General features: G+C 49.5%; 4 protein-coding genes across 7 annotated transcripts in view; 1 reads left to right on the top strand and 3 right to left on the bottom strand.

Moving 5' to 3' along the window:
• The window catches only part of ptdss2 (phosphatidylserine synthase 2), a 14,872-nt gene extending 14,083 nt beyond the window's left edge, over positions 1–789 (top strand). The window contains exons 13-14 of one of the 2 annotated variants that reach the window (XR_012929265.1): positions 1–308; positions 348–789. The exon at positions 1–308 is cut by the window's left edge and continues 1,622 nt beyond it. The gene's annotated coding sequence lies outside the window, so the exon portion shown is untranslated. Of the gene's footprint in view, positions 314–347 lie in introns of those variants that run through there. The other variant, XM_076049267.1, reaches the window with a different exon arrangement.
• Positions 790–926: 137 nt separating this feature from the next.
• Positions 927–9,030, bottom strand: LOC142903554 (transmembrane protein 168-like). The gene is made up of 4 exons (XM_076049261.1): positions 5,675–9,030; positions 3,826–3,968; positions 3,360–3,631; positions 927–2,456 (listed from the first exon to the last, which is right to left on the bottom strand). Exons 1-4 carry the CDS (start codon positions 6,821–6,823, stop codon positions 1,858–1,860), a joined length of 2,163 nt encoding a protein of 720 aa, XP_075905376.1. The 5' UTR covers positions 6,824–9,030; the 3' UTR covers positions 927–1,857.
• Positions 9,031–9,344: 314 nt separating this feature from the next.
• samtor (S-adenosylmethionine sensor upstream of mTORC1) lies at positions 9,345–14,352 on the bottom strand. 3 transcript variants are annotated; one of them, XM_076049270.1, is made up of 6 exons: positions 11,979–12,163; positions 11,823–11,869; positions 11,569–11,710; positions 11,324–11,452; positions 11,055–11,169; positions 9,345–10,304 (listed from the first exon to the last, which is right to left on the bottom strand). In XM_076049270.1, the coding sequence occupies exons 2-6, from the start codon at positions 11,836–11,838 to the stop codon at positions 9,666–9,668; spliced, it is 1,041 nt and encodes a 346-aa protein (XP_075905385.1). In that variant the 5' UTR covers positions 11,839–11,869; positions 11,979–12,163; the 3' UTR covers positions 9,345–9,665. The 3 variants fall into 3 exon arrangements, with proteins under 3 accessions (XP_075905385.1, XP_075905384.1, XP_075905386.1); XM_076049269.1 differs by lacking the exons at positions 11,823–11,869; positions 11,979–12,163 and adding an exon at positions 14,080–14,352; XM_076049271.1 differs by lacking the exons at positions 11,823–11,869; positions 11,979–12,163 and adding an exon at positions 13,524–13,839.
• A 1,541-nt stretch (positions 14,353–15,893) lies between these two features.
• On the bottom strand, positions 15,894–22,297 carry ppp1r3ab (protein phosphatase 1, regulatory subunit 3Ab). The gene is made up of 4 exons (XM_076049260.1): positions 21,257–22,297; positions 20,766–20,836; positions 20,566–20,663; positions 15,894–19,969 (listed from the first exon to the last, which is right to left on the bottom strand). The coding sequence occupies exons 1-4, from the start codon at positions 22,111–22,113 to the stop codon at positions 16,559–16,561; spliced, it is 4,437 nt and encodes a 1,478-aa protein (XP_075905375.1). The 5' UTR covers positions 22,114–22,297; the 3' UTR covers positions 15,894–16,558.
• Between the last annotated feature and the right edge of the window lie 1,390 nt (positions 22,298–23,687).

Below are 23,687 nucleotides of genomic sequence, written 5' to 3'. Positions count from 1 at the left end.
CCTCCTCCCAGTCTGGATCTCCTCTGTCTGTTGCTCCTAGTGGTGGATTCCAGCTTCTCCTTCCATCTGTTCCCACCACTGGATGCTTCAGACCTGGTGGACTGGACTAGATGATTCAGACTGGGCAGAGCTCTCTGTTGTCCACCAGGCTGCTGTGTCACTGATGCTGTTGTTGAGTTTTTCTCCCCTGAATCTCATCCAGCGGAATCTGTGGCTCAAATTTGAAAGTTTCAGTTCCTCATCCATTTATTTTGCTCTAAAAACTCTGATTAAATTGTAGATTTCTCATATTTTCACCCTCTGGTTGCGTTTTCACCCTCTTTTGTTGAGCTCAGAGTTTGCTGGAGTGTTTCTTGAAAACCCCAAACGTGATGGTGAGCTGTTGGGTCAAAGGTCAGCGGCTGGTCGTCCTGTCCATGTAGATGTTCCTTCTTCAGTGTCTTGCAGTGTCAGATGACACCATTGAAATGTCATCTGACCAGTGGAAGTTTTAAACTGGTCCCCATCAGATCTCCTGTCATGCAGTTAGAAACAGAAACGCAGAAGCCCGAACGACCTCAGGTGTTTTGGGTTCAGTGAAGTAGTGCTTCCACCCACATGGGGGCGATATACTCTTATTATCCGCACTACATTCCTTTACATGTTGTAAAAAAGAAACAAAGAAAAGCCATTTTCATCTTTGGTTTATGTAACTGTGAACATGTTAGAGTTAATCCAATCTGAACTATGCTGCTGCACCACATAATTTTATAATATTTTCAATAAAAGTAAATTAAAACTTGAATAGAATTTTGTTTTGTTTTTTTGTTTTAAAATCAATAAAATTTCCTTTTCACAATCATAAAACTTTACTTTTTTTTTTACTTATTACACAATATGTGAGAATCTGACACAAGCGCTCAAAAAAACTTTTTTTTTTAAATATATTTTTATTTCACACAGTATCAAATGTGGAGGCCAGGAAATTATTTCAAGTATTTATACTGCATATTTTTCAAACATGGTGATTAACGCTGCAAACAAGCGACAGTCTGAGGAGCCGCAAGGAACCCTGGGAATAAAACTGACTGAGTCATTTCTCTTCTTGCTAGTGCATTTTTAAAAAAGTTCATCATAAAAGAGACTCAACGGAAGTTGTATCTTCAAAATCTGACATTTCTTCCACTGTTGTAACAATAAAAACACACGGAAGTTGGAGTGTTAAATTAATAGTGACTGCAGTAGAAAAAAAACAACAACTTACATTCACAATAAATCAAATTGGTTGGGATCTCGTAAAGATGGACCTCCATCACTTTGGTTTCAAGATGAGAGTCAGCCGAGGAGCTGAAGGTATTTGGTAGCTGTGACGTGTCGGTGAAGCACCAGACAAACGTCTTCAAGTTCATGGTCCCACATTACATTCAACTTGTGTCTTGAAGGAACTTGGCGTCACAAAAGAGGCACTTTGCGAACAGCAGAGTGGTCGGATCAGTGATCAGAACCCGTCCAGGCACTGATGCTCCTCTAGTGTTTTCTGTTGTCCTTCCTGGACTTCCTGCTTGTTGGAGAAGGTCAGTGCTGATTGGTTGCTGAACAATGTGGGACCTTGTGGAATTGAATCGGACGAGAGAAAAACAAAGTGCAAAACATTGTCGACGTCAAATCAGAAGTAAATGCCAACGCCAATAAAAGATTCATTACTAAATTTAAAAAAAATTATTAAAAAAAGGGGGTGGGAGGGGCTCAAAAGCTGCCCAAAAATATCAACTCTTAGAAAATATTCAATTGCATATAGAATCTGAAGGTTAAATAAAACTGCTTTAGTTCATATATACATACACATACATGTAAACACGTGTATATTGATAGTTGCAGTTATGCTCGGACCAGTTTGAGGCCCTGGCCAGTGTCCAGGACAGCTGGTGGGAACCAGTTGAGTTTGACCCTCCTCAGACACCGTAGGGTGGCGCTGCAGAGCCACAGCAGGTGGAGGCTGCTGCTCCACAGCAGCAGCTGCACCAGCGGGTAGGCCAGGCGGGGGAAGTACGCCCCCCAGTGGTGGGCCAGGTCGCTGCCCGACGGCAGGTGCAGCGTGTAGTCGCTCCAGTGGCGGGACAGACCGTAGGTGGCGCCGACGGGCCGGCCCTGCTCCTCGCACCACTGCAGCTCGCCGTCGAGGGTGTTGCAGTTGAACTCCACCCAGCGGGCGGTGAAGTCGCCCAGCTGGGGGGGTTCCTGGGGGTCCAGCAGCGGCTGCTCCGGGTCGGGGCGGGGGGCGGTGGCCCAGGGGCGGGTGGCGACCTTGAGGGTGGCCCCCTGCACGGCCACGTGCAGCCCCTCCACCCGCCGCACCTGCGGCACCCAGGTCTCAGCGTGCTGGCAGTCGAGCACCAGCAGGAGGCGAGAGCTGAAGCTGCCGTTGCGGTCGCGCCACCACTCCAGGATCTGCTCCAGACGTAGAGTGTCTCCCCCTGGTGGCCGCAGAGAGCAGAGAGAACGTTGAATGAAAAAGGGGGATGACGAATCAATAAAGTCAATGATGGCTCTTCTTTGTGTTTCCTGTCTGGGGGGGCGGGGGGTGCTTCCTGAACAGTCAGACTGTTGGATTTGCTGATTGCAAATTGGAATTGAATCTAGCGCGTGAGGAACCCCGAAACCCTAACCCTAATAACCAGAAGCGTCTGCAGAGCGTCCGCGTCAACGCAGTGAAACGCGGCCACTAAAGTCAATGAGCAGGTTCACACCAGGCGCAGAGCGTCCGCGTTTCAGAAGCGTCCCAGAAGCGTCCCAGAAGCAGTAAAACGCGAGCCGCTGGAAAAGAACGCCAGAATTTATTCTTTGACGCTTGCCGCGTCCCTCCTGCGTCAATCGCAGCAGGTAGGATCGTTCAGACAGGAAGTCAATGGTGTAAAAACACGGTGGATCCGGTTGATTTTCATCATAACACACAATGTGCTGGATTTTGTATTTATATGTGCTGTACTTTACTGTGAAACATCAACGTGACGCATCGGCTTCAACGCTGTTCAGGTCGGCGGTCAAACAAAAACAGATTTCACTTTGAATCTCAAACTATGATGAACAAAATGCATCTATACTTTAAATACCTGCATTTTGTATGATGCCAGCAGTTCGCTTTATTATTATTTTTCTTTTTTTACACACATCGATACTTCGAGACACTGTCCCAACAGTATTTTTCAGTTTTTCAGGTGGATTATTTCAAAAACTATACTGTAGAAATGGACATGTGAGGTCTCATTGTAAAAAAAATTGAATTTGAGTCAACCATAAATTTAAGGGTACATATATATATATATACATATATATGATTAAATTCAGACCTGGGGCCCAGTGCCCCTCCCCCTCCTCACCAGCCAGCGCCCACTCTCCAGACGGATGGCAGTGTCCGCTGTAGTAGATGAGGTAGGTGTCGTGTCGGGGGCCGTCGGCGGTGCGCAGATCCAGGAAGGTCTTGATCTTGGCGGCCAGCGCCTCCAGCGTTACGCCGCTGCTGGAGTAGTCGCAGCCGAAGGCCTCGATCAGGTGGTGGGCAAAGAGACGCTGCACGCCGCTCAGCATCGCCGTCGAGCGCCGGTTCAACTCCTGCACCTGGCCCGGAGGCAGCAGCAAGGGCTGGCCGTCAGGGCTGGAGGGGTCGGGGGTCAGATCAGAATGGAACAGAAGGCCTTTATTTATCCCACATTGGGGAAATTTTGCATCGTTAAAGGAGTATGTACATACAAATTGATATGATAAATATCTAAACACTAATTATTTCCATTAATTGGCTCTAGGTGAGTGTGTTACTGCAGCGTTGCCTGAGGTGTGTGTAGACTCTACCTGCAGTAGTTGGTGGGGACCACCAGGGCATAGCCCACACAGGTTCCTCCCAGGCTGCTGCCCAGCTCGTGGAACAGGCCGTGGAACAGAGACTCCAGAGGCAGCACCAGCAGCAGCGTGCTGACAAAGAGGCTGCTGGACGGCTGCAGAGGAGTAACAGAACAGTCAGCTCATTCGTCTCCAACGCCACCACCAGCAGCCAGGACGTCTGGGGAGGTTCTCAGTCGTCCAGCTCGTCTTCATGTCAGGACGATGAAGAGGTGGAGGTTCTTTAAACGTTGCCTCCATTTCAAGGTAAAGTGTGTCATATTTACCTTGATTTATGATTTTTATATTGGGAAAGGCTGAACACACTGCCCATAAATACATTAAAAGCGTAGAATTGTAGTCAGATAAAAGGTTTTCCTTATATGTATATAACAAAATACAGTTAGCTGCCATCTTGCACCAGCATATTTCTAAGGAAGCCTGGTGTGGACAATCCAGCTGCCTCAAGAAGCACCCACGCCAAATTTGGGGCTTCTAGCGTGTGAGGAACCTAAAAACCCTAACCCTAATTTCAGCCTTAACCCTAACCCTATTGCCATACAAGTCTATGGGGGTCAAGGGCCAATTCCAATTCCTCCCTTAACTCCTCAATCTCAACCCTCGCCCTTAACCCTCAATCTTGGCCCTCAAAAATAAGTGTAAGGGCTTAGAAATGGGACACCCCTTAAGTGCAGTTACGTCTTCAGACTGTGGGGGGGGCGGCCTTACGCCAAAGCTACGTCCAGTCTGTCAAGAAGACGACGACGACGAAGAAGGAGAAGAAGAAAAAGACGACGAAAAAGAAGAAGTCCTCCGTCGTTACACAACGAGGTATACAAGTAACGTGAAGCCAGGACCGCCGGTCCGGTTGACAAACCTCGTAAAGTAAAAAAAAAAAAAAGTCTTAAACTAAGACAATAAAATGGTTTGGTAATATTTTTTGGTATATCTTTATTAACTAAGAAAATACTTCCATTTGTAGCTCGCTTTTACATAGCGATCTTTTTCGAAGATGTCTTGGCGAAAATACACAATGCCTTCTGGGTAGCCCTTACTGCCAAGGGTGGTGCCGGAGAATCTCAATATTGAGGGCGATACAGCCCTTAAACTCGTCCCTCAACTTGACGTTCTTAGAATTGGGACAGCACTTGCACCTCGCGGGAGCGCGCATTTTTGAGATTGAGGGTTGAGATTGAGGGATGAGATTGAGGGTTAAGGGAGGAATTGGAATTCACCCCAAATGTCAACTTTGTTCAAGAGACGTGGGGCCACTTGTTATGTCATCAGGATCTCTCAAGATGCCCCCATCCCAAATTTGGGGTTTCTAGCACGTGAGGAACCCCAAAACCCTAACCTTAATGTCATACAAGTCTATGAAGGTCAAAGGTCAACTTTGTCCTAGAGACTCTGGGACACTTGCTTTTTCATCAGGAGCCCCCACGGCACACCCACGTCAAATTTGGGGCTTCTAGCTCGTGAGGAACCCCGAAACCCTAACCCTAATTTCAGCCTTAAGCGAAATGTGACCACTTGATGTCGCTCTCTCTTTTTCAAAATCTCCAAATATTACACACTGGACCTCTAACCCTTCTACATTAATATTGAGGATAGGACATGAGCAAGAGTGTTAATACTACTACTACTACTACTGCTGCTACTGCTACCACTACTACTGCTACTATTTCTGACCAGATACTGACAAAATGTGATGACACACAAATTACTCTAAAGAAAACACTGGTGAAAAAGTGAATGAGGTGAGAGCTTAACGGTACGTTAAACTTGCACCAGGCAGATGTGTGAGTGTGGTGCTGGTCCGTACCTGCCAGCAGAGGGCAGCAAGGGCCACGGTGGACACCAGCGTAAAGAAGAGCAGGCGCTCCGAGATGAGGCAGAGGTGCCTCATACCCCTGGAGGCCATGACCTTGTCCAGGCCGCTGCTGTCCGACAGCTGGGCGGCCAGCACCCGCTGGCAGGCGCTCAGCTTGCTGTGGAAGCCACACACCGTCATCACGAACACCAGGTGGCAGGTGGCCCAGAAGAGGGCGCACAGCACTACGGCCGCCACCAGGGGGAACCACCACCTGTGTGGCTCTCGCAGCTTCTGGGCGGCCAGAACGACGAAGGCCGCCTCCACGGCCAGTACGGGCAGCAGGGAGAGCCGCCGCCAGGAGGCGCTGCGGGCCAGGAAGGGCCGCCAGCGCTCCGTCACCGACAGGCCGCTGAAGAAGACGTCCAGCAGCGGGTCGCACAGCAGCTGGCTGAAGAAGCAGGCGAGCGCCGCGGGGTTGGTGAGGACGCCCAGCGAGCGGAAGAACAGCGCCGCCGCTACCGCGGAGAAGACCAGCAGGTTGGGCAGCGCCAGCAGCGCCCTCATCCGGAGAGCCACCATCACCGCAGCCAGCGCCGCCACCAGCGCAGCGACGCTCAGCGACTCCTGGGGCGGCAGCGTGCTGCATGAGGCAGCGGCGAAGCCCGCCAACTCCAGCCGCTCGGCCGACGTGAGGAAGGCGGGCCGGTAGCGGCTGCAGCCGAAGAGCCGGTCGAGCAGCGCCCACAGGGTCCGCAGGGCGGCGCTGGTGAGCAGCAAGTAGCGGGCGGCCCGCTCCTTGGGGTCCTGGCGCAGTGCGGGACCGTCCAAGAAGCAGAGCAGCCCCAGCAGGAAGCCCAGCGCCGGGTGTAAGAGGAGGCGCTGGCTCATCCGCTCCATGTGGAAGTAGTAGTACAACACGCACGCCACTCCCAGGACCAGTGGCACCAGCAGGAAGATGAGCGGCAGGAGGGTCTCCGCGCTGCCGTCCTGCCAGCGGGCCCACAGGCCGAGGCAGAGCGCCACCAGCAGGTTGAGGCCGGACACGTAGCCCAGCCAGCGGAGCGGCGACCACACGCTCACCTCGTCGTTGACCTCCTCCAGCCGGGTCATGGCCGCATGGAGGCAGTGGCTCACGCAGTAGCGCAGGAAGCGACACATGTTGACCGAGGAGCAAGTTCCACTTTAGTGTATCGACTTTGGTTTAGTTCGTGTTGGTTTCGACGTGACAAACCACACCGACACTTAAACTGATCTGTAGTGCTGTTTTGCTAGCGCTGCAACTGTGTAGTTTCCTTATTTTGGATCAATGAAGTACATCTATCCATCCATCTATAGGTCACCCGGAAGTTTGGCGAGCTAACTTGTTGAAAGTGGCTAGCTGGTTAGCTCGCTAGCCGCTGCTGCTAACTGTGCAGCACTCAGAAACATTTACATTCTCACGACGGTTGTTCTCGCTTGGTCTGATGTCCGGAGCGATATTCCAAAAGTCTTGGAGGGCGCTTGGAGGTTGACGTCAGAGATTCCGACATAGTCGCTCCAGAAAGTTTCCAACGGCAAAAGTTTGCTTACTTGGCAGCCGCCATGATAGCACCAGCTACGACTATGGCGAATGCGAAGGTCCAAAATTGTTAGAGCGCGTTTTACAGTCGTTACAGCGAGATTTACTTATCCCTAGGATGAATTAGGGATAACTACGCCCCGAACCCAAATATTTGGTCGCTGCAAAGTCTCTCAATTCCATCTGGAGTGCGGCACCTTTGGTGGCTGAAGGATGATCTCACTGATTATCCGCTATACGCGCTATAGGCAACAGTTTACTTTAATGTAGCGTCTGTCTAGGTAACATAAAGCATCCGCACTGTCTTGAAAGTGTTTCCTTCTTATTACAGTGAAGTTTTAAATGTTTTTATTGTTTGATAGTTACAACATTACATGTAAAGAGGAGACGTTGAGGCTCCTGTCTTTACTGATGAGAATAAAACAATTTATTAAGGTGTTTATAAGCAGAGCATGGAGCAGTATTCTGCAATTTGGAGGAAAAAAAACACACACAAACAAACACATTACACTTACATTCATTTATAAAATGGAAATACAACCATACTAGAAGCACACATTGTTCTGCATTGTTGAAAATGTTGATAGATGATCCATTTCATGCAAATGGAAGAAATAAACTGGAAGACGAGTTGACAAATGAATCACAAGAAAACAGCATCTGCGTGTGCTACACGGTCGAATGTTTTCCCATCAGTGGAGACAGAGGGGGTGTGGGGTGTGCATTCACTGGGAATCGATATGCTCACAGCAAAAACATACTGCATCACATCAACACTGAACATGTTTGTATGATCCATGCGTGTGACACCAGGGGGAGCCGCACACTTTCTCTATGAAGCGAGAGTCAGAGTGATGTTTTTCAGAAAAGGTAAACTATTGAATTCTCTCCACGAAAGCGACCAAAAGATCCCGGGAACAGAGAAGGCACCTTCGACTCACTGCTACTGTCACACTGGGTGTAAACCTGCAGCCACACAACCTCCAGGGTCACTTTAGCATCGCAGAGGAAAGAAATTCAGGGGGTGGGGGGATAAAATAAAAGTCTCTGCTGCATTTCGCACACGCTCCAGCACCGCAACATTGTCTCTGGTAGTGTTTTCACACAGTGCTGCCCCCCCGGTGGCAAGCAGTCTCTTTCTTTCTATTGCTAAAATACAAACCCTTCCACTCATTCATGACAAAAAACCAATACATTAGTGCAAGTTTCTTTCGTCTTTTTGCGGTGAGTTTTTTCCGACTTTGAGGCTCTCACGTCTGTTTCCCGTCAAAGTGACAAACTTGTGTGTGGATTGTGTTGCCTGGCTGTGGATCGCTGACTCGCAGTGGTCCAACACTTCCTCGCCTGAAGACAAAACAGTACTGAGAGTCTAACGGGAGATTATTTCTAAATTAGTATGTGTGAGAAAATGAGTAGGGGGGGCGGGTTGTAATACCTACTTTACTTGTACCTTGTTACACATTGAGTTAATACAGTTAAAGTTTCACATGAGTAAACCTAGTCGTAGTTCTACTGTACGGCTCTGAAAAGGTCTAAAATGCTACAAATACCACGTTCTCGTAAAAGACACACAAGTCATCCGCTGGATGCCAAAGTCAAATGGCAATGCCACACTCGACACTGCACAACACCAATGTACTCACTATCAAGAATATATATATATATATATATATGAAAACAGTATTTTTTTTCTTTCTTTCTTTCTTTTTTTTGTCTTGGAAAACTAGACGCAGGTTGAGAATTTTTCCAGAAAATCTAGCTGCATGACGTTGATAGAAGCGGGCGTACCAGCAGCAGCAGTCAGCCAGTCAGTCAGTCAGTCAGTCAGTCCAGTCAGTCAAGCTGCTGCCTCACTGCTGGTTTGTCCCTCTTCTCTCTCCGTCTTTCTACCGAGCAGCAGGAGCAGCAGAAGCAGCAGCAGCTCCTTCAAACACACTGCTGTCAAGCTGGCTTAGTTTGATTCTCTTCTGTTATTACTGAATGCTGTTTGAGAAAATGGGATGCAACTCGGTGGAGTTGAGATATCTGCAGGGCGTTCCACTTCCGACTCTTACAAAATCTAGATATTTATTAAAATATATATATATATGTATATATATATCTATATCCATCTTTGTGTGGTGCGTGCGTGTGAGTGTGTTTGTTTCTGTGTGTGTGTGTGTGTCTGTGTGTGTGTGGCTGCACGCACGCGCACACACACACACTCTCAGCAGTGTGTGGATATGTGAGGACATAGAATGTGTAAACTTGCGTCTTTCACACTGTGCAAACTGCATCATTAGAGGGTCGGGAGGAGGAGAATGCAGCAGGTTAGATTTGGCAGCGCAGCAGAAGAAGAAGAAGAAGGAGGAGGAGGGGACAAGAGGGGGGGGCCTGGGGGGTCTAGAGGGGTCTTAGGAAGGTCTATAGGGGAGGTCTGGGGGGTCTGTGCTCTGGCTCGGCCTAGCTGTGCAGCAGGATGGGGTCCTCCAGCTCGTGGAAGCCCGGCACCGAGCTGCCCTGGCTCTCCCCGGAGTCGGAGTCGTAGGGCGTGTCAGGCAGCTCGCTGAAGCCCCAGGCCACCTGCTCGTCCTCGCCGTCGGAGCGCACCTGGCCCCCCTCGCCCCCCTCCCCTCCTTCCTCCTCCTCGTTGGAGCCAAAGTCCTGCGGGATGTAGAGCATCTCGGGGTAGTTTTGCGACACCAGGTCGCTGCTGGTGGCGGCGCTCACCTTGCGGAAGGCCACCAGGTGCAGGTGCGAGTACTTGACGTACTTGTAGCGGCGGAAGCCCAGCGACTCCACCGCCACGCGCCAGCTGCGCATCATGAGGGCGTGGCGGCCCTGGTGGGAGGAGTCGGGCGTGATGATGAGGAGCAGGCCATGCAGCTCCAGCAGCTCGTGGGCCTTCTTGCAGCAGATCCAGCGCTGGTACGGCGAGGGGAAGTAGGACAGCAGCAGCGAGAAGACCACCACGTGGAAGAGCTGCGCCGGCAGCGCGTCGATGGGGCTGTGCAGCTGCTGCAGGAAGGCCTCCACGGCGCCCCCCGCCAGCTGGACGGGCGGCTGCAGCTGCAGGTTGAGGAAGTCGCACTTGTACACGGTCTGCGTGAGAGAAGGAGAGCGTTCAGCGCAGCGCCATCACCTGGTTGGCTTTGCACGTTGTTTTGTTTTAAGGGTCCAGTGATACTATTTGGCCTGATTCATTATTTTTATGTTGGTAAAAACTTAACATACTGCCCATAAATATATTAATGGATGTGTAGAATTACAATGTGGTTTTCCTCCACTCAGAACGGTTCTTATATATATGTGAATCTCCAAAAATCAATCAGGGTCCCAGTGCTCACAGTTCCATCCATGAATAGAAGTACTCACACAAATTAAATATTTATGAAGTTTTTCTTTTCCTGACGCGTGTATGCATCATTTTGGCTGACTCAGTATATCCTTGCATATATGACAACCGTAGCAAAGCCAAATGACATTATATATTACTGTACTGCCAGTGCACACTTTTATTCGTGTATTTAAGGGCAGCATGTTGGAACTTTCACCAGCGTAAAAAAAAATCATAAATTCGGCCAAATTCTACGCACTGGCCCTTTAACTCGCAGTTCAACCCAAACACAAGGCACATTTTCTGACGCACACTGCTGAGTTTGTTTTGCCAGAGTAGTCCACAACACTGACACCACGTGGACACTTCCGCACACTTCTGGCATTGGCCTCTCTCTCTGCAGAGCCATCACCTAGAAGCTACTCCACAGGAAATCCTGGTGCATTCGTCTTAATGTTTACTCATTTGATGGTTGGGCCGAGGGGAAGAGAAAAGCCGAGAGCCGGCGGCCGTACCTCCACTGCGGGCACGATGTCGATGCCGACGGTGAGGAACTCGTCGAACTTCAGGAAGGGGTTGAAGCAGCTTCCCACGTCCAGGAGGCGCATCCTCCCCAGCTGAGAGACGGAGCTGCAGCAGAGAACCAGGAGGGAGGGAGGGTGAGACTCCACCAGTTGACAGCCACTGGATCACAGTCAAGGGCTGTGCAGTGCCAGAGGGGCCAAGCTGGACCATTTCTGAAGTTCCCAGAGCAGAGAAGTTGCTGTGTGACGCGAGCACTGACCTGGGGGTGGCGCCGAAGGGCTGGGCGCTCGCCGACGAGCCCGTCACACCCGCAGCAAACTTGGCACTTTTCTCGTCCTTCTCCAACATTCTTTTCATTCCGCCGTTCAAGAAGTATTCCTGGCAGACGCTGCAGAGAGCGGACGAGGGGGTGGGGTGGGGGGGGGGTGGAGGATGAGTCAGGCTCCTGAGTCACCAGCAGAGGGGGCTGCGGCAGGCAGGCAGGCAGGAAGGAAGGAATCGTACCTGCGACACCATTCGATGCGGCCCTCCCCTTCGCACTTCTTGGTCCAGTGGTGGTCGGCCAGGTTCTTCATGGCCAGGGCGTACTCACTCAGCGTGCGCTCGTCCTCGCAGTGCTCGCGCCAGATCTTCTCAAAGTCGCCCACTTTGAAGCGTAAAAACAAAAAGGAAGAGATGGAAAACGCACATTTAGCATCTACAGAACCATAAGCATCGTTTCCCCTCCTTCAGATCCAAAACTGCAGCGCCACTTTTACCTCGGCTGTCACACATCTGCGCGGGAAGAAGAAGTGAAACCGTTGCTCTAAAAAGATAATTACGGGGCAAATAAGCAGACGCACAAAAAAAAAAAGAAAGCTATATCCAGAGGAAAATCCCTGGGCTACATGGCAGCCTTTGGGCAGCTTTACAACCTGCGAGCTGGGAGAAGCCGTCCGGTGCGATCCCGTGACCGCGGGGAGGAAACTTTTATCAGGCGGCGGAGGCAAACTGCGGCTGTGGGGAAGCGTGACCTCGTGTTTATGGCCCGTCAGAGCAGATCATGCTCTGCTTATTAACCAATCAGGAGCCACTTTGCTGCTCTTGGTAAACAACAGACAGGCAGCTCCGTGTTTCTGAAACATTCTCTGGTTTCGCACGACAATTTAAAAAAAACAACAACAAAAAACACTTCATTCAATTTCCCTTTAAAACCTTTAGAACAAACAGACACACGTCTGAGGAAAATATCATATAACGCACGACAGCAAAAGCCACACATCTTTTTTTGCAACCGGGCCGACCGGGCTGCAGTTTAAACGCGTAAATGAATAAAAAAACAGAATCTTCTAAGAGTTTTTACCTCTTTTTTGTTAAAAGAGGAAATGGACGAAACAAAGTTTCAGTCGTTCAAAGCGAGAAAAACAAAGAAGCTCAGTTCTGACAGGCTTTCTTTTGTCGCCTTGCTAGACTAACAAAATAATAAATCGGGTTAGCCAAGTTTTAATGTCAGGATAATGATCTCACACCTGTTGTTTTTCAGCTACACACACACACACACACACACACACACACACACACACACACACACACACACACACACACACACACACACACACACACACACACACGACGACAGTGCCTCTCCTCAGGAAAATGAGAGCATCAGCGTGTGGGTCGCCTCCTGAATCTGGGCCACTTCAGCAGCTTCTCGAAGCCACCAGCTCCCAGTTGGAAGAAAGAACAGCAAGCAGTGTCACCTCAGTGGCGTGTCTGTTGGGAGGAGGACACCCTGAGCGCCGCCTGACACACATGTACCGTACTGTCAGCACTAAAGTCTGGCAGGAGGGGGATTTCCACACTTCCCATTTTGAATCCGGTTCGCATCCAGTTTGATTGAGCAGCGAATGAGAGCGCAGACAGCTGAACATGGACGATGGAGAAGTGACGTCGCTGAACGTTGCAAAAGTGTAATTCACATTGTTGTTGTTGTTTTTTTTACAGCCCTGGAATTCTGATTGCATAGAAATATCCTCATGCGTGCGTTGATTACAGCAGCCCAGTTACTTTCAGTGTCGATGCGTCTAAGGTTGTTTGTTCTCAGTCTTGTATAAACTTTGGACAGGGAATTAATCCCGCATGGACAGCCAGCGGCCTTAAGCTGAGATACGACAGTCTCAGATACTCACATACACAATGTCATCCGTTTTAATTTGGAGCATTTTCGTCACATTCACTTCCACAAAGGAGAAATTAAAAAAAAAAAAAAAAGCAGAAGTATTCCCTCAACATCACTGCTTGAAACTCTCATTTTTTTTCCTTCCCTCTCAAGTGGAAACTTGACTTTTCTGGTGACGCTCTGGCTGCCTGCCCTGCTGCTGATTGTGTCAACAGTGACAGTGCAACAATCTGCCTTGTTTTTCTAATGCTATCAAAGGCTGATAACGAGCCTTCATCAACGACAAAGCATGAATACCAACCACTGCTTCGCTCCATGTGTGTCTGAGGTCAGCTGGCTCTGGCTGGAGTGTCCGCAGCTCCGACACTTGGACAAACATTTGGTGGTAAAAAGAAAAAACAAAAAAACAAAACGAAAATCCCAGTTCACCAACACAGATCGACTGGTAATAATCCACAGTCCGCGGCGTCGGAGGCTTTATCTGCTCTGTCGACTGTTTTCGTCGTTATATTGCTGCTGTTCAATGTTTAACTCCTCCACGCTCTGCTTGGCCAGCGAGCCTCCTCGCCGGTGATAAGGAGCTTTAAAGGCCTAGGAGGCCGACTAGGAGCCTCGACTAGCGGCTCACTGCGGCCGAGCTGCCCTCGATAGCGACTCCCTGCTGCTGTTACTGCTGTTACTGTTACTGCTGCTGTTGTTACTGCCGCTGCCTGCTAGCGCAACGTTAGCCGCTAGCATCAGGTTATCTGCGTCTCTGTCATGTTAATATGCAATTAAAAGGTGTCGTTGGGTCTTTCTGGTGTTCACCGGAGCCGAGCGGCCCACCGTGGCTGCCCACCGACACCGAGGCTGCTCACCTTCTCTGTATTTCCTGCGCAGTTTTCTGTGGAGGTTCTTAACGACCCCCGACAGCTTCTCCTGTTCCGCCTTGTGCGGCACTTCGTCCGGGATGGGGACGTAGAAGTAGTCCGGCTGGTTCTCCGTCTCTACCGCCTCCACATGGTCCCTGAGCTCCATATTGTCGTCGCCGCCGCCACCACCGCTGCAGCCGGGTCGTTTCCCCCCGAACCCAGATACGAGCTGCCCGGCGAGCCGGAGCAGGAGCAGGAGCCGGTACACCGGGCAACAAGGCGCCAGCTGATTGGTCGACGCGGGGAGGCATGCTTCGGAATTGACAATCCGTTACCCAATCACGGGGCCCGAGTCTCGTCGCGACCGCGGACGTGCCGTGAGATGTTTACGTGCACGTCGGCAATGTCAGAAACCGAGCGCATCAACGAGATGCGTTCAATGACGGAGGATTTGTGTTTTTTATTTTTATTTATTTATTTTTTTTGAGCGTGTGAATTTTAAACGATTCTCCAAAAATGATCGTCCGCTTTAATTCAATGAACGACGTCTAATCAGCTTGTCTGAAAATTCAACTTTTTTAATTCTCTCTATTACACAACAACTTTTTAAACTGTACAGACTTGCAAAGACTTGCGTGTCATTTGTTAATATTGGTAATATATGTAACATTTTTTCATATTTCTAATAAAAATACATTGCATATGATTTATATCTTTACTAAGCAGCAAAAAATGTTTGTTTTGTCTATCTGAAATAGAGTTATTTTGTGTTTCTTGTGGTAGTTAACGATTAACTCGAGAAAAAGGAGGTAATCTTCAGTGCAGAAATCCCCTGGCAGACACTGCAGCTGCTTTCGCTTCAAAACATTCCGGCTAAAAGCCAAAGTTCAATGAGTAAAAAGGAACTTGGCGGCCGCCCGAGTGGCATGACTGTCTTTAGCTTTGAGGCTTGAATGCTTAACACAGACAATGAGAGGCATCACAATGAAGTCTGTGCTGCTGAACTGCTCTTGTGCTTATTGATCTGAACACTTTGTGTACTTGTTATGACTGATTGGAGAAATCTTTTGAAAGTTGTGACGGATACTTTTGATTTTCAGGCCCCTATCTTGACATTCCTCAGTTTACCAGCTGTGAGTGCACAGGCACTTTGTTCTGTTGGTAACTTGGATTAAAAACACAATGTGTCAGTGATAAGTGATAACAACATGCCTGGTTTGAATAAAATAATTCCCAGGAGCACAAATAAGAGCCCGTACTGTTTAAATGTACATTCTGGTACAAGTTTGAGGTTATCTGAACTCTTTATGCCATGCACACATGCAGCCGACATCCATCTGAACTACACCAACTGGGTTGCAGCCGTGTACCTGTTCTGATGTTTGCTTGTATTGATCTGTGCTTTTTCTTTTCTTTTCACAAATAAATCAGCGGTAGTGCAGTGCCTGCCGGTATATTGATCTAGACTTAAACTGGGGGATGAAAACAGTGCTGATAATGACCAAAGTCTTCTGAAAAGAACAAAAAAAAAACCCACAACAAATCAAATGACAGTTCTATTGGCCTTATCTCTGCAACTTTAAGTTTGGCCCTGCTTAAATAAACAAACAAACAACCTGATTTGTGTTTTCACCATAATCCTTTCAACAAATCAGCATGCTAAACCTGTCCCTGAAAGACCTTCTGTAGAACTACAAGCACAGCTGCAGTATTCTAACTGTACAGTGGAGGTTCAATAGCGGCTGTCCAAATCACTAACTACTTTGCAACTCGGTTATTTTTTACAATTATGGCAACACACGCAAAGTGTAATAAAGAGGTAGTGAAAGTGGACTGTTTCTTTGCAGCACCATTTATTCAGTCAAGGAAAATGTACTGTTCAATTTCAACACACAGCACACGACCATTTGCACCACAGAAACAGCCTCCACCGAGAGTGAGAGCGAGCAGTGGTCCACAGCCTGAAGTCTGAGTTCACCCTTACTGTTCTGTACAGTCAAGCATGAGAGCTCTTGACAATGTAAACATACACAGACAGATGTATACATGAATATGTCGCAGTGGCCACAATGAATGGCTGTTTTATGACCTACATCATGTAAATGAATAAATACCTTTAGATAAAGGACATTTGTTCAGAGGTTCCATATTACGCTTGTTTTCACTTATTTATTCTTCGATCTGGACTGTAATAAATGAAATGAAATGGAATACATATGGATCCTGAGAAATCCTCTTTAGTTTCCTAGTGAAGCCTAGAGGTGGGGCCAGGGCCATTTGTGACATTTTGAATGTTTTAACAAATGTTTTCTGAAAACCAGATCAAGCAAACAATGAACTTTTTATAATTTGTGGCAACCTCAAGGGCAGGCTCCAGACATGTATTACTTGTTAAAATATATTGGACCGTGACTTTTTGGATGGGACCCTTTGTTTGCAATAATAAATAAATAAATAAATAAATAAAATGAAAGACTGAGTTGATTCAACCTATTCTGTTGTTTTTAACGGGCTGAGTCTCACCTTGACAGCAGAGCCAAATCACTGATATGACATAGAGGCCAAAACAGGCGAGAAAATCATATTGGTAGGCCACAAATACAAACACCACAAACAAGGTGGCGCTCAACAGAGTTTTGGTGAAACTGCTGCAGGAGAATTTCTCTTTCCAACACGAAACTTGTCCGCCGATGTTCTCCTGTCCCATCGAGTCCGACGGGTCCGCAGCTACGGCTCCGACGTCACCTGTCCCTCCGTGACCTCCGTGACCTTGGTGACCTTGACCCTGGGGCCAGCCAGGCGGCTGCTCCTCGTCCAGGGACTCGCTGATGGAGGGCATGCGCGCCGCAGGAGGCCGCTTGTTCCTGCTGAAGGCCAGGACTTTAGCCCCGCCCCCTCCCAGTCCTAGCCCTGCCCCCCTGCTCTGGTCCCGCTGGGCCTGCTCCCCGGCGTGCACGGCTCTCAGACAGTGCATGTACAGCTCCACCTCGTCCTCTGAGTCCGACTCGGAGCTCTCCTCCCTGTGCTGGGGGCTCCCGGGTCTCTCACCTGCCCACATGCACGACTCCTCCTCTTGCTCCTCCTTCTCTTCCTCCTCCTCTTGCTCCTCCTCCTCCTCTTCCTCCTCCTCCTGGAACTCCTCCTCTTCCTCCTGTTCCTCCTCCTTCTCCAGAGCGGAAGGATCTCCGTTGCTCTCCAGCAGGTCTCCAGGGTTCTGAGGAGCCTCCACCACCACCTTGTCCTCCACTTCCTTCTGCTCCTCCTGTTCCTCCTCCTCAGCAGCAGCAGGAGGATCTCCACAGCCGTCCAGCAGGTCTCCAGGGTTCTGAGGACCTTCCACCTCCTCCTCATCCACCTCCTGCTCCACTTCCTCCTGTTCCTCCTGCTTCTCCTTCGTCTCCTCCTCAGCAGCAGGAGGATCTCCACAGCCGTCCAGCAGGTCTCCAGGGTTCTGAGGACCTTCCACCTCCTCCTCATCCACCTCCTGCTCCACTTCCTCCTGTTCCTCCTGCTTCTCCTTCGTCTCCTCCTCAGCAGCAGGAGGATCTCCACAGCCGTCCAGCAGGTCTCCAGGTTTCTGAGGAGCTTCCACCTCCTTCTCATCCACCTCCTGCTCCACTTCCTTCTGTTCCTCCTGCTTCTCCTTCGCCTCCTCCTCAGCAGCGGGAGGATCTCCACGGCCCTTCAGCAGGTCTCCAGGTTTCTGAGAAGCTTCCTCCTTGATTTCACCAGTCACACGATCACCCTCCCCTCTGTCAGTTCCTGGGTCGGGCAGATCTTCTGGGCCCTCAGTGGGTGCGATGACTAAGTTCTCTCCAAAATTACTCACATCTGCATCGACAACCTCTGGTGCCACGACGCCATTGGCCAGAATCTCCAACCTCCCGCCTGACTCGCGGTCCTCTGGGTGTCCAAACCTCCCAGTCAGCTGATCCCTGCAGTTGCAGGATGTTTCGTTGTCACCTTGAAAGCCACTTTGTGCTTCAACAATGTTTTCTTCTGCTGCGGCCTTCATGCTGACCTCATCCATCAGCTCCTCCACAGCTGCTCTGCTCTCATTGTTCAACACTGTTTCCTCTGTTTCCTCCTTCTCTTCTTCTTGTTCTTCTTCTTCCTCCTCCTCCTGAGTGAGTATTTGTTCGACCTTGTGCATTACTGCAAGGTCAACTTCAATTTCTACCTCTTGTGTTGTGTCTTTCTCCTCTTCAGGCTCCTCCCCGCTATCTGTTTCTGCGTCTCCAACATTTCCTGATTCTTCCTTGAGATTTTTGCCAGTTTTTTCATCCAAATTTTCCCAATTTTGCTGTTCTGGCCAACCCTGTTCGCCCAGCGAGAGGTTTGCATTCTGTGTTTTGCCCTCAGCCTCTGTTGCTGCTACGAATCCTGACTCCACAATATAATCAGTCTTGTCTTGTTCGGTCTCACCGGCTCCTGTACTTTCCCACACTGTCTTCATCCCCAAGTCTTCAGGCAGGATACCTCCGTCTTTCTCAGCCGCTTCTGTCTCTTCTGCTCCTGAGTTCTTTGCCTGACTTTCATCTTCCTCCATCAGAACGTTTTCCTCTTCTTCCTTGACCATCGTTTCCCAGTTCTTTACTCCTGCTGAGTCAGCAAAACATACCGAGTCACGGTGAGCAGATTCACACTGGGAAGAGTTTTCTTCCTCTGACTCGACAGCAGTGTGACCATTTGCGTCTTCTTCTTCTTCTTCTTCTTCTTCTTCTTCTACAGCCTCAGTTTCTTGCTGAGACAAGTGTAGAGCCGGTTTCCCGCCACTGAACTCGTCACCGCTGGTCTGTAGTCCCGTCCCATCTCCAGCACGCTCTGCTTCTCGCTGAGGGGGTGAAGTGTTAGGATCACGCACCGCATCACCGTCACCTTCCATTTCCGCTGCTCGTGGGCAAATTTTAATTAGCGTTCCTGCCTTCACGGCTGTTTCCTCAGTCGCTGTTTGTTTTTGAAGGTTGTGGGTTGCGTCGCCTCCCTGGAGACGCCGTCCCTCAGTAGATATTTGCGGATCTGTTAAATGTGCGTCGGAAAGGTTCACAATGTGCGGTTGTCCCAAAATAGTTTGGGGGACCACATCTGTGTTTGTGGAGTCTTGATCACGCTGTTTTTCTGCTTTGGACCTATTTTTCGTCTCGCTTAAACTCACTTCTTCCTCTTCAAATGGACCAATCAGAGAGAGGCATGAGGGTTCTCGCTCTGACTCCAGAGTTTTCGTCACGTTTCCATGAACCTGGTCCTCGTTCGCAGCGTTGCAACTCGCTTCACTTTTGTCAGCGTGAACGCAACTTTGAAGCGAGTGGCTAGCCTTTAGCGTAGCCTTGACCAGACTGACACTTCCCACTCCACTAGAGGCCTGCTGGTACAGTGGGGCCACCACTGTTCCAAATGTGAGGCTCGTGGCTTCAAAGGTTTCGTCATTCATTTCTGAACTAACACGTTCAGCCTCAGCGTCACCGAGACATTCAGGACTCATCGTGGTCTCGCTAGTGGAGACAGACCTGATGATGTCACAGAGTTCTGCTGGAGTTTGGTCGTCCTTCACAGTGTCCTCACCTCCATGTAATCTGGCCGTGTCGGTCGGACGGACCTTCTCTGGTTCACTGCTGGATGTGAAGTCATTTGCTTGTGACGATGATGACGTTGCTGTTTCGCACGTTTCCAACGATTCATCGACATCGACTGGAGACCCTTCAGATTTGCTTCTTAAATCAGACAATGATTGTGCGTTTGACTGTCTTTCTTCGAGAGGTTCGTCTTTGACAGGCTCATTGCCCTCTGGAGGAGCATCAGCTCCGTCTCTGTCTCTTTGGGTGAAAAGATCCTTGATCCGGGCCATCCGTGCAGCTTTTCTGCGACTCCTTTTGCTGCTGTTCTGTCGGTTCTCCGCCTGTTCACCAACAACCGAGACAGGATTGTCACACTTTAGTTGCACACAAAAGCTGTTTGTCGGAATAAAAATGTTCAGTTTTTGGGTTTTGGCATAAGAGTGCAACTATTGGCCATCAAAGCGTGTGGGTCTTGTGTGAAATGCACCTCCAGCACATTCTGTTTGGGTTGCCTGTCTGAGTTCAGCAGGGCTGTTGTGTCTACGTGTCAATGTTAATGATCTGATGAATCAGTGGCTGGTTTCAGGCCAAAATTAGAGCGCTCCCATCTTGGGCCGGTGACCTCACTGGGAGCCTTTTGAAGAAGACCTGTAGAGCTGAATTCTCACCCATAAAGGTTTGTGTCAGACAAAATGACTCAATCTTCAGACTTCAAGTGAGCAAAATGGGCGGCCAGGTAAAGTGAGTTTAACGCCACTTAACAGGAAAGAAACATTTTTGTTTGAGAAATTCCTTATCGCTCAAAAGTGAGCGGTAATGAATGTCATTGCTATTACTGAGGAGTTCTCAAATCACCGGCATTCAATTTACAGCCAAAGATCCACGACAAAGAGAACAATGAGTCAGCTCAATGTCTTGACTTGCTGTTTTCACCCACCTTTAATTTTTCACTCTCTGCAGGGGACGCTCCCGTCTCTTTGTTTGCGACTGGCAGTGTTTTGATAGTTTCCACCTTCGCTTCATGTCTTGACGGGTCTGAATGAAAGAACAGAAGTCAGCGTTTCAGCATTAGAAAATACGATTCAAAGTGTTTAGAGGTTTGTTTGTTTGTTTGTTTTTTAAATCACACATATTAACCAGTTAATTCATTTTCTTGAGATGATTCTTCCACTTTTGAATTGATTTCCACAGCAGCAGAGGAGGTCGGACTGTGAATAGACAGAATTTTTTTCAGTCAGTGTGTCCAGGTTGCTGTAACCAGGTTAATGACACACTCTCACCATTCAAACCTTAAACGATGCCACTGTTTATCCCTCACAATTCAAGACGTGATGTTAAGAAACAGCCTCTCTGTACTCCAGGCACCATAACTAGCTTGTACGGTGCCTGCTGTGCAGCTTAGCATAGTTTGGTAAGTCAGTCATGTGGTTTAAATGGAACTGACTGGTTTCACAACAACAACTATGACTTCAAGGCTTTAAAAAGACAACATTTCATTCAACAGCTAAACCAAAAACTTTGATTTATGCCAAGGTCCTCACTGACACTCAGTGAATCAAGGACATTTCTCTCAAACACTATGTCATAAAGTGTCTCTAAAACAAAGAGGAAACTCCTCAAGTCCTCACCTGCTGGTCTTTAGGCAGCTTTTCTTGCAGATGCTTTCCCTCCTCGGCTCTCTGATCTCTTTGACTTTCTGTCGACAGAAGAGCACGTAGTTTGCATTGTTGTTGTTGGCCCAGAATGTCCCTACCGTCGTCTCATAGCGCAGGCAGAAGTCAACTCTGGCCCCCTGCGGCCCGAACGGGGGCACCAACGTGAGTTTGAATGAGAAGCAGTCGGTCCGGCTGTCGCTGTGACCGGGCATGTACTCCGCCAGGAGGTCAAAGTGGCTGGACCAGGTGTCCAGCGTGGTCCGGACATACACCGCCTTGCTAAAGGACACGTTGAGGACGCGGACGACGCCTCTCAGTGTGGTAGTCTCCGGCAGAATTTCAACAGTGTCCAACTCCACCTTCTGCTCCTGGACTCTGACCAGCAGCTCCTCGGCAGACAGCGGACGAGAGAAATTGAACGTAGACAGGAAGCAGTCCTCTGCCTCTTTTTTGGCTTTGCTCTCAGAAAATTCGTACACCGGCAATTTGGGCACATCCCAGGTGTCGAACTCCTTCACTTGCACCAAGGTGAGACCCAGAGAGTCTGCGAAGGAGACCCTCCTGGAGCCACACGGCGGGGGCCCAGGCTCCGAGTCTTCTTCGTCAGAGCTCTTCCTCCGTGGCAGAGGAGAAGACTTGGGCCTGATGCCAATCACCACCTCGCCATCGTCATCGTCCACGTCCAGGTCCGGCTCCAGTTCCAGGGTGCCGAGGCCCGGTACCCCTAAGAGACTGGAGGCCTCAGAAGGTCTTGGGAGTCCCAGAAACTCCATGGCGCTCGCTGTCTGCTGGGAGTGAATTGCTCCGCTTCTGCTTCTGGCAACTGACATTCAGCATGCTGTGACTTAACAGACGGAGTCGAGTTACAGACGACATTGTTGCCGGGGCCAACACTATAAATAGGCCAGAAGGGACTTAAACTATGTTCAGTAGTCTAATCTCAGGAGGAGAAACTATCATCCACTTGCGTCTTAGGGGCAGAGCTCTTCCCTGATATAATCTGCAGATTGTGGATGGTTTAACTACAAAAAAACAACAGTCCCGCTGTTTAATTTTAGTGGCTGTGGCTCTGGTGAGCTCTGACCTCATTGTCCCCTGGAGAGACTCGATGCTGTTTGGACAACCAGGAGGTTTTTCCACTGACAATGTTTGGAACATTTTGGAATGGAAGCCATCGAGATTGTTTGAAAAGGTCCAGAAAACACCAAGTAGCAAGTTGGCCTGCAAACAAGTTTTCACTGAGAATTAACCCAGTTTCTGGAGAAGAAAATACTTTCCCCCCCATTTCTCTCCTCTTTTATCAAGATCCATCTGCAGGCAGCGGATTTATCTGGTTTGCAGTCAAGCGCTGTGTTTGTTTTATTTCCTGTGTTTATCTCACAGGCTTTTCCAAAGTGGCATGTCCAGTCAAAGCCGTGACAAAGGCGGTTTGTCCATAATCTTATTAGGCAAATACGAAACATACTTCTCCAGTGAGTAAGACTGTTTGGAATTGATATGAGTGCTATAAAAGCCCACAAAGAATCTCCGGGTTTTCTTGTACAGCGCTTTGGCCAGCAGAGAAGATGGACTGAGTGGTTTGAGATTTCTTGCTAGAAGAAGAAAAGACTTGGGGACTCGTCCAACATGGAAAAGGGAAAAGCCGTCTGCGTGATGAATTCTTCTTTGCCACGAGAGATGTTTGCTTCCCAAGACGAGATGACGTTAGCAGGAAGTGCCATGTGCCGTTCGCCCGGCGGTTCCCCCCCAAAGCCTTCGCCGTCCTACGTGGCCCTGATTGCCACTGTCATCCTGTCGTCACCCGGCAAGAAGCTCAACCTCTCGTCCATCTACCGGGCAGTGGAGGAGAGTTTCCCCCAGGTGAGGAGCCGCGGCCCCGGCTGGAGGAACAGCGTGAGGCACAACCTGTCGGTCAACGACTGCTTTGTGAAGTTGAGCCGCTGCGAGGACGGCCGGGGCCACTACTGGGGCGTCCACCATGCCCACCTGGGCCACTTTGAGCGGGGCAACTTCAAGAAGTCCCGGAGAGCCAGAGGGAGGAGGGATGGACCTCACTGGTTGGCTCCAACAGACCCCTGGAGGATCTGCTTATGCCTGGGACACCAGCTGAACTTCTCAACCTGCATCCAGCCGTGGTGGGTGGGCGGGGCCCAACCCCTGGGCGCGACGCGGGTGGGCGAGGCCCAACCTCTGGGCGCGACGCAACCCCTGGTTGGGGTCAGGAGCAGGGCTCGAGCCATTGGCTGGACAACACCCAGTCAGTTCAGGGGGAAGTCGACGGACTGGCACTGGAAGACCACGGCCGCTGCTGCTGGAGGGCACGAAGGTCACCTGCTGACCCCTAGAGTTCACAGCAGGGATGTGAACCGATTCGACCTCTTGGCCGTCAAAGAGTCACATGACT

The sequence above is a fragment of the Nelusetta ayraudi genome, unplaced genomic scaffold (assembly GCF_046127955.1).
Source record: "Nelusetta ayraudi isolate G7.1 ecotype Tasmania unplaced genomic scaffold, CSIRO-AGI_Nayr_v1 ptg000111l, whole genome shotgun sequence".
Lineage (NCBI taxonomy): Eukaryota > Metazoa > Chordata > Actinopteri > Tetraodontiformes > Monacanthidae > Nelusetta > Nelusetta ayraudi.
The sequence above is the reverse complement of the archived record's forward strand: the minus strand, read 5'-3'. Positions and strand labels throughout refer to the sequence as shown.